The sequence below is a fragment of the Salmo trutta genome, unplaced genomic scaffold (assembly GCF_901001165.1).
Source record: "Salmo trutta unplaced genomic scaffold, fSalTru1.1, whole genome shotgun sequence".
NCBI classification, from domain to species: domain Eukaryota; kingdom Metazoa; phylum Chordata; class Actinopteri; order Salmoniformes; family Salmonidae; genus Salmo; species Salmo trutta.
Window position 1 is genome coordinate 62,754 of NW_021822762.1, and position 14,173 is coordinate 76,926.

Genomic DNA, 14,173 nt, shown 5'->3' on the forward strand with positions numbered 1-14,173 from the left:
TTAAATAAAGGTAAAATAAAAAGTCTCTGACTGTTGAAAGGACATGAAGCCTGTCATTTCCCCCATCTCTCCAGGATCACCGTGTGATAGTGCGTCTGGACTCGTGGGACAGCACCTCCCTCTACCCTAACGGACACAGTGTCAGGGTGCTGGGCCGGGCTGGGGAGCTGGAGACTGAGGTCCAAACCATCCTCATAGAGAACTGTATCCACGTACCTCCTTTCTCTGAGGCGCAGGTAGATTATAGTATAATACACCATCCTGATAGAGAACTGTATCCAGGTAGGTTATAGTATAATACACCATCCTGATAGAGATCTGTATCCAGGTAGGTTATAGTATAATACACCATCCTGATAGAGATCTGTATCCAGTTATAGTATAATACACCATCCTGATAGAGAACTGTATCCAGGTAGGTTATAGTATAATACACCATCCTGATAGAGAACTGTATCCAGGTAGGTTATAGTATAATACACCATCCTGATAGAGAACTGTATCCAGGTAGGTTATAGTATAATACACCATCCTGATAGAGAACTGTATCCAGGTAGGTTATAGTATAATACACCATCCTGATAGAGATCTGTATCCAGTTATAGTATAATACACCATCCTGATAGAGATCTGTATCCAGTTATAGTATAATACACCATCCTGATAGAGAACTGTATCCAGGTAGGTTATAGTATAATACACCATCCTGATAGAGAACTGTATCCAGGTAGGTTATAGTATAATACACCATCCTGATAGAGATCTGTATCCAGGTAGGTTATAGTATAATACATCATCCTGATAGAGAACTGTATCCAGGTAGGTTATAGTATAATACACCATCCTGATAGAGAACTGTATCCAGGTAGGTTATAGTATAATACACCATCCTGATAGAGAACAGTATCCAGGTAGATTATAGTATAATACACCATCCTGATAGAGATCTGTATCCAGTTATAGTATAATACACCATCCTGATAGAGAACTGTATCCAGGTAGGTTATAGTATAATACACCATCCTGATAGAGAACTGTATCCAGGTAGATTATAGTATAATACACCATCCTGATAGTGATCTGTATCCAGTTATAGTATAATACACCATCCTGATAGAGAACTGTATCCAGGTAGGTTATAGTATAATACACCATCCTGATAGAGAACTGTATCCAGGTAGGTTATAGTATAATACACCATCCTGATAGAGAACTGTATCCAGGTAGGTTATAGTATAATACACCATCCTGATAGAGAACTGTATCCAGGTAGATTATAGTATAATACACCATCCTGATAGAGATCTGTATCCAGTTATAGTATAATACACTATCCTGATAGTGATCTGTATCCAGTTATAGTATAAAACACCATCCTGATAGAGAACTGTATCCAGGTAGATTATAGTATAATACACCATCCTGATAGAGATCTGTATCCAGTTCTAGTATAATACACCATCCTGATAGTGATCTGTATCCAGTTATAGTATAATACACCATCCTGATAGAGAACTGTATCCAGGTAGGTTATAGTATAATACACCATCCTGATAGAGATCTGTATCCAGGTAGATTATAGTATAATACACCATCCTGATAGAGAACTGTATCCAGGTAGGTTATAGTATAATACACCATCCTGATAGAGAACTGTATCCAGGTAGGTTATAGTATAATACACCATCCTGATAGAGATCTGTATCCAGGTAGGTTATAGTATAATACACCATCCTGAAAGAGAACTGCATCCAGTTATAGTATAATACACCATCCTGATAGAGAACTGTATCCAGGTAGGTTATAGTATAATACACCATCCTGATAGAGAACTGTATCCAGGTAGGTTATTGTATAATACACCATCCTGATAGAGAACTGTATCCAGGTAGATTATAGTATAATACACCATCCTGATAGAGATCTGTATCCAGTTATAGTATAATACACCATCCTGATAGAGATCTGTATCCAGTTATAGTATAATACACCATCCTGATAGAGATCTGTATCCAGGTAGATTATAGTATAATACACCATCCTGATAGAGATCTGTATCCAGTTATAGTATAATACACCATCCTGATAGAGAACTGTATCCAGGTAGGTTATAGTATAATACACCATCCTGATAGAGAACTGTATCCAGGTAGATTATAGTATAATACACCATCCTGATAGAGATCTGTATCCAGTTATAGTATAATACACCATCCTGATAGTGATCTGTATCCAGTTATAGTATAATACACCATCCTGATAGAGAACTGTATCCAGGTAGATTATACTATAATACACCATCCTGATAGAGATCTGTATCCAGTTATAGTATAATACACCATCCTGATAGAGATCTGTATCCAGGTAGATTATAGTATAATACACCATCCTGATAGAGATCTGTATCCAGTTATAGTATAATACACCATCCTGATAGAGAACTGTATCCAGGTAGATTATAGTATAATACACCATCCTGATAGAGATCTGTATCCAGTTATAGTATAATACACCATCCTGATAGTGATCTGTATCCAGTTATAGTGTAATACACCATTCTGATAGAGAACTGTATCCAGGTAGGTTATAGTATAATACACCATCCTGATAGAGATCTGTATCCAGGTAGATTATAGTATAATACACCATCCTGATAGAGATCTGTATCCAGGTAGATTATAGTATAATACACCATCCTGATAGAGACCTGTATCCAGGTAGATTATAGTATAATCCACGATCCTGATAGAGATCTGTATCCAGTTATAGTATAATACACCATCCTGATAGAGAACTGTATCCAGGTAGATTATAGTATAATACACCATCCTGATAGAGATCTGTATCCAGTTATAGTATAATACACCATCCTGATAGTGATCTGTATCCAGTTATAGTATAATACACCATCCTGATAGAGAACTGTATCCAGGTAGGTTATAGTATAATACACCATCCTGATAGAGACCTGTATCCAGGTAGATTATAGTATAATACACCATCCTGATAGAGATCTGTATCCAGTTATAGTATAATACACTATCCTGATAGTGATCTGTATCCAGTTATAGTATAATACACCATCCTGATAGAGAACTGTATCCAGGTAGGTTATAGTATAATACACCATCCTGATAGAGAACTGTATCCAGGTAGATTATAGTATAATACACCATCCTGATAGAGATCTGTATCCAGGTAGATTATAGTATAATACACCATCCTGATAGAGATCTGTATCCAGTTATAGTATAATACACCATCCTGATAGAGAACTGTATCCAGGTAGGTTATAGTATAATACACCATCCTGATAGAGAACTGTATCCAGGTAGATTATAGTATAATACACCATCCTGATAGAGATCTGTATCCAGTTATAGTATAATACACCATCCTGATAGAGAACTGTATCCAGGTAGGTTATAGTATAATACACCATCCTGATAGAGAACTGTATCCAGGTAGATTATAGTATAATACACCATCCTGATAGTGATCTGTATCCAGTTATAGTATAATACACCATCCTGATAGAGAACTGTATCCAGGTAGGTTATAGTATAATACACCATCCTGATAGAGAACTGTATCCAGGTAGGTTATAGTATAATACACCATCCTGATAGAGAACTGTATCCAGGTAGGTTATAGTATAATACACCATCCTGATAGAGAACTGTATCCAGGTAGATTATAGTATAATACACCATCCTGATAGAGATCTGTATCCAGTTATAGTATAATACACTATCCTGATAGTGATCTGTATCCAGTTATAGTATAAAACACCATCCTGATAGAGAACTGTATCCAGGTAGATTATAGTAAAATACACCATCCTGATAGAGATCTGTATCCAGTTCTAGTATAATACACCATCCTGATAGTGATCTGTATCCAGTTATAGTATAATACACAATCCTGATAGAGAACTGTATCCAGGTAGGTTATAGTATAATACACCATCCTGATAGAGATCTGTATCCAGGTAGGTTATAGTATAATACACCATCCTGATAGAGAACTGTATCCAGGTAGGTTATAGTATAATACACCATCCTGATAGAGAACTGTATCCAGGTAGGTTATAGTATAATACACCATCCTGATAGAGATCTGTATCCAGTTATAGTATAATACACCATCCTGATAGAGAACTGTATCCAGGTAGGTTATAGTATAATACACCATCCTGATAGAGAACAGTATCCTGGTAGATTATAGTATAATACACCATCCTGATAGAGATCTGTATCCAGTTATAGTATAATACACCATCCTGATAGAGAACTGTATCCAGGTAGGTTATAGTATAATACACAATCCAGATAGAGAACTGTATCCAGGTAGATTATAGTATAATACACCATCCTGATAGTGATCTGTATCCAGTTATAGTATAATACACCATCCTGATAGAGAACTGTATCCAGGTAGGTTATAGTATAATACACCATCCTGATAGAGAACTGTATCCAGGTAGGTTATAGTATAATACACCATCCTGATAGAGAACTGTATCCAGGTAGGTTATAGTATAATACACCATCCTGATAGAGAACTGTATCCAGGTAGATTATAGTATAATACACCATCCTGATAGAGATCTGTATCCAGTTATAGTATAATACACTATCCTGATAGTGATCTGTATCCAGTTATAGTATAAAACACCATCCTGATAGAGAACTGTATCCAGGTAGATTATAGTATAATACACCATCCTGATAGAGATCTGTATCCAGTTCTAGTATAATACACCATCCTGATAGTGATCTGTATCCAGTTATAGTATAATACACCATCCTGATAGAGAACTGTATCCAGGTAGGTTATAGTATAATACACCATCCTGATAGAGATCTGTATCCAGGTAGATTATAGTATAATACACCATCCTGATAGAGAACTGTATCCAGGTAGGTTATAGTATAATACACCATCCTGATAGAGAACTGTATCCAGGTAGGTTATAGTATAATACACCATCCTGATAGAGATCTGTATCCAGGTAGGTTATAGTATAATACACCATCCTGAAAGAGAACTGCATCCAGTTATAGTATAATACACCATCCTGATAGAGAACTGTATCCAGGTAGGTTATAGTATAATACACCATCCTGATAGAGAACTGTATCCAGGTAGGTTATTGTATAATACACCATCCTGATAGAGAACTGTATCCAGGTAGATTATAGTATAATACACCATCCTGATAGAGATCTGTATCCAGTTATAGTATAATACACCATCCTGATAGAGATCTGTATCCAGTTATAGTATAATACACCATCCTGATAGAGATCTGTATCCAGGTAGATTATAGTATAATACACCATCCTGATAGAGATCTGTATCCAGTTATAGTATAATACACCATCCTGATAGAGAACTGTATCCAGGTAGGTTATAGTATAATACACCATCCTGATAGAGAAATGTATCCAGGTAGATTATAGTATAATACACCATCCTGATAGAGATCTGTATCCAGTTATAGTATAATACACCATCCTGATAGTGATCTGTATCCAGTTATAGTATAATACACCATCCTGATAGAGAACTGTATCCAGGTAGATTATAGTATAATACACCATCCTGATAGAGATCTGTATCCAGTTATAGTATAATACACCATCCTGATAGAGATCTGTATCCAGGTAGATTATAGTATAATACACCATCCTGATAGAGATCTGTATCCAGTTATAGTATAATACACCATCCTTATAGAGAACTGTATCCAGGTAGATTATAGTATAATACACCATCCTGATAGAGATCTGTATCCAGTTATAGTATAATACACTATCCTGATAGTGATCTGTATCCAGTTATAGTATAATACACCATCCTGATAGAGAACTGTATCCAGGTAGGTTATAGTATAATACACCATCCTGATAGAGAACTGTATCCAGGTAGATTATAGTATAATACACCATCCTGATAGAGATCTGTATCCAGGTAGATTATAGTATAATACACCATCCTGATAGAGATCTGTATCCAGTTATAGTATAATACACCATCCTGATAGAGAACTGTATCCAGGTAGGTTATAGTATAATACACCATCCTGATAGAGAACTGTATCCAGGTAGATTATAGTATAATACACCATCCTGATAGAGATCTGTATCCAGTTATAGTATAATACACCATCCTGATAGAGAACTGTATCCAGGTAGGTTATAGTATAATACACCATCCTGATAGAGAACTGTATCCAGGTAGATTATAGTATAATACACCATCCTGATAGTGATCTGTATCCAGTTATAGTATAATACACCATCCTGATAGAGAACTGTATCCAGGTAGGTTATAGTATAATACACCATCCTGATAGAGAACTGTATCCAGGTAGGTTATAGTATAATACACCATCCTGATAGAGAACTGTATCCAGGTAGATTATAGTATAATACACCATCCTGATAGTGATCTGTATCCAGTTATAGTATAATACACCATCCTGATAGAGAACTGTATCCAGGTAGGTTATAGTATAATACACCATCCTGATAGAGAACTGTATCCAGGTAGGTTATAGTATAATACACCATCCTGATAGAGAACTGTATCCAGGTAGGTTATAGTATAATACACCATCCTGATAGAGAACTGTATCCAGGTAGATTATAGTATAATACACCATCCTGATAGAGATCTGTATCCAGTTATAGTATAATACACTATCCTGATAGTGATCTGTATCCAGTTATAGTATAAAACACCATCCTGATAGAGAACTGTATCCAGGTAGATTATAGTATAATACACCATCCTGATAGAGATCTGTATCCAGTTCTAGTATAATACACCATCCTGATAGTGATCTGTATTCAGTTATAGTATAATACACAATCCTGATAGAGAACTGTATCCAGGTAGGTTATAGTATAATACACCATCCTGATAGAGATCTGTATCCAGGTAGATTATAGTATAATACACCATCCTGATAGAGAACTGTATCCAGGTAGGTTATAGTATAATACACCATCCTGATAGAGAACTGTATCCAGGTAGGTTATAGTATAATACACCATCCTGGTAGAGATCTGTATCCAGGTAGGTTATAGTATAATACACCATCCTGAAAGAGAACTGCATCCAGTTATAGTATAATACACCATCCTGATAGAGAACTGTATCCAGGTAGGTTATAGTATAATACACCATCCTGATAGAGAACTGTATCCAGGTAGGTTATTGTATAATACACCATCCTGATAGAGAACTGTATCCAGGTAGATTATAGTATAATACACCATCCTGATAGAGATCTGTATCCAGTTATAGTATAATACACCATCCTGATAGAGACCTGTATCTAGGTAGATTATAGTATAATCCACGATCCTGATAGAGATCTGTATCCAGTTATAGTATAATACACCATCCTGATAGAGAACTGTATCCAGGTAGATTATAGTATAATACACCATCCTGAAAGAGATCTGTATCCAGTTATAGTATAATACACCATCCTGATAGTGATCTGTATCCAGTTATAGTATAATACACCATCCTGATAGAGAACTGTATCCAGGTAGGTTATAGTATAATACACCATCCTGATAGAGATCTGTATCCAGTTATAGTATAATACACTATCCTGATAGTGATCTGTATCCAGTTATAGTATAATACACCATCCTGATAGAGAACTGTATCCAGGTAGGTTATAGTATAATACACCATCCTGATAGAGAACTGTATCCAGGTAGATTATAGTATAATACACCATCCTGATAGAGATCTGTATCCAGGTAGATTATAGTATAATACACCATCCTGATAGAGATCTGTATCCAGTTATAGTATAATACACCATCCTGATAGAGATCTGTATCCAGTTATAGTATAATACACCATCCTGATAGAGATCTGTATCCAGGTAGATTATAGTATAATACACCATCCTGATAGAGATCTGTATCCAGTTATAGTATAATACACCATCCTGATAGAGAACTGTATCCAGGTAGGTTATAGTATAATACACCATCCTGATAGAGAACTGTATCCAGGTAGATTATAGTATAATACACCATCCTGATAGAGATCTGTATCCAGTTATAGTATAATACACCATCCTGATAGTGATCTGTATCCAGTTATAGTATAATACACCATCCTGATAGAGAACTGTATCCAGGTAGATTATAGTATAATACACCATCCTGATAGAGATCTGTATCCAGTTATAGTATAATACACCATCCTGATAGAGATCTGTATCCAGGTAGATTATAGTATAATACACCATCCTGATAGAGATCTGTATCCAGTTATAGTATAATACACCATCCTGATAGAGAACTGTACCCAGGTAGATTATAGTATAATACACCATCCTGATAGAGATCTGTATCCAGTTATAGTATAATACACCATCCTGATAGTGATCTGTATCCAGTTATAGTATAATACACCATTCTGATAGAGAACTGTATCCAGGTAGGTTATAGTATAATACACCATCCTGATAGAGATCTGTATCTAGGTAGATTATAGTATAATACACCATCCTGATAGAGACCTGTATCCAGGTAGATTATAGTATAATCCACGATCCTGATAGAGATCTGTATCCAGTTATAGTATAATACACCATCCTGATAGAGAACTGTATCCAGGTAGGTTATAGTATAATACACCATCCTGATAGAGAACTGTATCCAGGTAGGTTATAGTATAATACACCATCCTGATAGAGAACAGTATCCAGGTAGATTATAGTATAATACACCATCCTGATAGAGATCTGTATCCAGTTATAGTATAATACACCATCCTGATAGAGAACTGTATCCAGGTAGGTTATAGTATAATACACCATCCAGATAGAGAACTGTATCCAGGTAGATTATAGTATAATACACCATCCTGATAGTGATCTGTATCCAGTTATAGTATAATACACCATCCTGATAGAGAACTGTATCCAGGTAGGTTATAGTATAATACACCATCCTGATAGAGAACTGTATCCAGGTAGGTTATAGTATAATACACCATCCTGATAGAGAACTGTATCCAGGTAGGTTATAGTATAATACACCATCCTGATAGAGAACTGTATCCAGGTAGATTATAGTATAATACACCATCCTGATAGAGATCTGTATCCAGTTATAGTATAATACACTATCCTGATAGTGATCTGTATCCAGTTATAGTATAAAACACCGTCCTGATAGAGAACTGTATCCAGGTAGATTATAGTATAATACACCATCCTGATAGAGATCTGTATCCAGTTCTAGTATAATACACCATCCTGATAGTGATCTGTATCCAGTTATAGTATAATACACCATCCTGATAGAGAACTGTATCCAGGTAGGTTATAGTATAATACACCATCCTGATAGAGATCTGTATCCAGGTAGATTATAGTATAATACACCATCCTGATAGAGAACTGTATCCAGGTAGGTTATAGTATAATACACCATCCTGATAGAGAACTGTATCCAGGTAGGTTATAGTATAATACACCATCCTGATAGAGATCTGTATCCAGGTAGGTTATAGTATAATACACCATCCTGAAAGAGAACTGCATCCAGTTATAGTATAATACACCATCCTGATAGAGAACTGTATCCAGGTAGGTTATAGTATAATACACCATCCTGATAGAGAACTGTATCCAGGTAGGTTATTGTATAATACACCATCCTGATAGAGAACTGTATCCAGGTAGATTATAGTATAATACACCATCCTGATAGAGATCTGTATCCAGTTATAGTATAATACACCATCCTGATAGAGATCTGTATCCAGTTATAGTATAATACACCATCCTGATAGAGATCTGTATCCAGGTAGATTATAGTATAATACACCATCCTGATAGAGATCTGTATCCAGTTATAGTATAATACACCATCCTGATAGAGAACTGTATCCAGGTAGGTTATAGTATAATACACCATCCTGATAGAGAAATGTATCCAGGTAGATTATAGTATAATACACCATCCTGATAGAGATCTGTATCCAGTTATAGTATAATACACCATCCTGATAGTGATCTGTATCCAGTTATAGTATAATACACCATCCTGATAGAGAACTGTATCCAGGTAGATTATAGTATAATACACCATCCTGATAGAGATCTGTATCCAGTTATAGTATAATACACCATCCTGATAGAGATCTGTATCCAGGTAGATTATAGTATAATACACCATCCTGATAGAGATCTGTATCCAGTTATAGTATAATACACCATCCTGATAGAGAACTGTATCCAGGTAGATTATAGTATAATACACCATCCTGATAGAGATCTGTATCCAGTTATAGTATAATACACCATCCTGATAGTGATCTGTATCCAGTTATAGTGTAATACACCATTCTGATAGAGAACTGTATCCAGGTAGGTTATAGTATAATACACCATCCTGATAGAGATCTGTATCCAGGTAGATTATAGTATAATACACCATCCTGATAGAGACCTGTATCCAGGTAGATTATAGTATAATCCACGATCCTGATAGAGATCTGTATCCAGTTATAGTATAATACACCATCCTGATAGAGAACTGTATCCAGGTAGATTATAGTATAATACACCATCCTGATAGAGATCTGTATCCAGTTATAGTATAATACACCATCCTGATAGTGATCTGTATCCAGTTATAGTATAATACACCATCCTGATAGAGAACTGTATCCAGGTAGGTTATAGTATAATACACCATCCTGATAGAGACCTGTATCCAGGTAGATTATAGTATAATACACCATCCTGATAGAGATCTGTATCCAGTTATAGTATAATACACTATCCTGATAGTGATCTGTATCCAGTTATAGTATAATACACCATCCTGATAGAGAACTGTATCCAGGTAGGTTATAGTATAATACACCATCCTGATAGAGAACTGTATCCAGGTAGATTATAGTATAATACACCATCCTGATAGAGATCTGTATCCAGGTAGATTATAGTATAATACACCATCCTGATAGAGATCTGTATCCAGTTATAGTATAATACACCATCCTGATAGAGAACTGTATCCAGGTAGGTTATAGTATAATACACCATCCTGATAGAGAACTGTATCCAGGTAGATTATAGTATAATACACCATCCTGATAGAGATCTGTATCCAGTTATAGTATAATACACTATCCTGATAGTGATCTGTATCCAGTTATAGTATAAAACACCATCCTGATAGAGAACTGTATCCAGGTAGATTATAGTATAATACACCATCCTGATAGAGATCTGTATCCAGTTCTAGTATAATACACCATCCTGATAGTGATCTGTATCCAGTTATAGTATAATACACAATCCTGATAGAGAACTGTATCCAGGTAGGTTATAGTATAATACACCATCCTGATAGAGATCTGTATCCAGGTAGATTATAGTATAATACACCATCCTGATAGAGAACTGTATCCAGGTAGGTTATAGTATAATACACCATCCTGATAGAGAACTGTATCCAGGTAGGTTAAAGTATAATACACCATCCTGATAGAGATCTGTATCCAGGTAGGTTATAGTATAATACACCATCCTGAAAGAGAACTGCATCCAGTTATAGTATAATACACCATCCTGATAGAGAACTGTATCCAGGTAGGTTATAGTATAATACACCATCCTGATAGAGAACTGTATCCAGGTAGATTATAGTATAATACACCATCCTGATAGAGATCTGTATCCAGTTATAGTATAATACACCATCCTGATAGTGATCTGTATCCAGTTATAGTATAATACACCATCCTGATAGAGAACTGTATCCAGGTAGGTTATAGTATAATACACCATCCTGATAGAGATCTGTATCCAGTTATAGTATAATACACTATCCTGATAGTGATCTGTATCCAGTTATAGTATAATACACCATCCTGATAGAGAACTGTATCCAGGTAGGTTATAGTATAATACACCATCCTGATAGAGAACTGTATCCAGGTAGATTATAGTATAATACACCATCCTGATAGAGATCTGTATCCAGGTAGATTATAGTATAATACACCATCCTGATAGAGATCTGTATCCAGTTATAGTATAATACACCATCCTGATAGAGATCTGTATCCAGTTATAGTATAATACACCATCCTGATAGAGATCTGTATCCAGGTAGATTATAGTATAATACACCATCCTGATAGAGATCTGTATCCAGTTATAGTATAATACACCATCCTGATAGAGAACTGTATCCAGGTAGGTTATAGTATAATACACCATCCTGATAGAGAACTGTATCCAGGTAGATTATAGTATAATACACCATCCTGATAGAGATCTGTATCCAGTTATAGTATAATACACCATCCTGATAGTGATCTGTATCCAGTTATAGTATAATACACCATCCTGATAGAGAACTGTATCCAGGTAGATTATAGTATAATACACCATCCTGATAGAGATCTGTATCCAGTTATAGTATAATACACCATCCTGATAGAGATCTGTATCCAGGTAGATTATAGTATAATACACCATCCTGATAGAGATCTGTATCCAGTTATAGTATAATACACCATCCTGATAGAGAACTGTACCCAGGTAGATTATAGTATAATACACCATCCTGATAGAGATCTGTATCCAGTTATAGTATAATACACCATCCTGATAGTGATCTGTATCCAGTTATAGTATAATACACCATTCTGATAGAGAACTGTATCCAGGTAGGTTATAGTATAATACACCATCCTGATAGAGATCTGTATCTAGGTAGATTATAGTATAATACACCATCCTGATAGAGACCTGTATCCAGGTAGATTATAGTATAATCCACGATCCTGATAGAGATCTGTATCCAGTTATAGTATAATACACCATCCTGATAGAGAACTGTATCCAGGTAGGTTATAGTATAATACACCATCCTGATAGAGAACTGTATCCAGGTAGGTTATAGTATAATACACCATCCTGATAGAGAACAGTATCCAGGTAGATTATAGTATAATACACCATCCTGATAGAGATCTGTATCCAGTTATAGTATAATACACCATCCTGATAGAGAACTGTATCCAGGTAGGTTATAGTATAATACACCATCCAGATAGAGAACTGTATCCAGGTAGATTATAGTATAATACACCATCCTGATAGTGATCTGTATCCAGTTATAGTATAATACACCATCCTGATAGAGAACTGTATCCAGGTAGGTTATAGTATAATACACCATCCTGATAGAGAACTGTATCCAGGTAGGTTATAGTATAATACACCATCCTGATAGAGAACTGTATCCAGGTAGGTTATAGTATAATACACCATCCTGATAGAGAACTGTATCCAGGTAGATTATAGTATAATACACCATCCTGATAGAGATCTGTATCCAGTTATAGTATAATACACTATCCTGATAGTGATCTGTATCCAGTTATAGTATAAAACACCATCCTGATAGAGAACTGTATCCAGGTAGATTATAGTATAATACACCATCCTGATAGAGATCTGTATCCAGTTCTAGTATAATACACCATCCTGATAGTGATCTGTATCCAGTTATAGTATAATACACCATCCTGATAGAGAACTGTATCCAGGTAGGTTATAGTATAATACACCATCCTGATAGAGATCTGTATCCAGGTAGATTATAGTATAATACACCATCCTGATAGAGAACTGTATCCAGGTAGGTTATAGTATAATACACCATCCTGATAGAGAACTGTATCCAGGTAGGTTATAGTATAATACACCATCCTGATAGAGATCTGTATCCAGGTAGGTTATAGTATAATACACCATCCTGAAAGAGAACTGCATCCAGTTATAGTATAATACACCATCCTGATAGAGAACTGTATCCAGGTAGGTTATAGTATAATACACCATCCTGATAGAGAACTGTATCCAGGTAGGTTATTGTATAATACACCATCCTGATAGAGAACTGTATCCAGGTAGATTATAGTATAATACACCATCCTGATAGAGATCTGTATCCAGTTATAGTATAATACACCATCCTGATAGAGATCTGTATCCAGTTATAGTATAATACACCATCCTGATAGAGATCTGTATCCAGGTAGATTATAGTATAATACACCATCCTGATAGAGATCTGTATCCAGTTATAGTATAATACAC

General features: G+C 35.6%; 1 protein-coding gene across 7 annotated transcripts in view; it reads left to right on the top strand.

Annotated features, from left to right (window-relative positions):
• Nucleotides 1–14,173, top strand: part of LOC115184214 (DIS3-like exonuclease 1) — a 66,873-nt gene that overhangs the window by 23,155 nt on the left and 29,545 nt on the right. For all 7 annotated transcript variants that reach the window (XM_029745236.1, XM_029745237.1, XM_029745239.1 and 4 more), the window contains one exon: nucleotides 75–236. In XM_029745236.1, coding sequence (XP_029601096.1) covers nucleotides 75–236 — 162 coding nt within the window. The remainder of the gene's footprint in view (nucleotides 1–74; nucleotides 237–14,173) is intronic.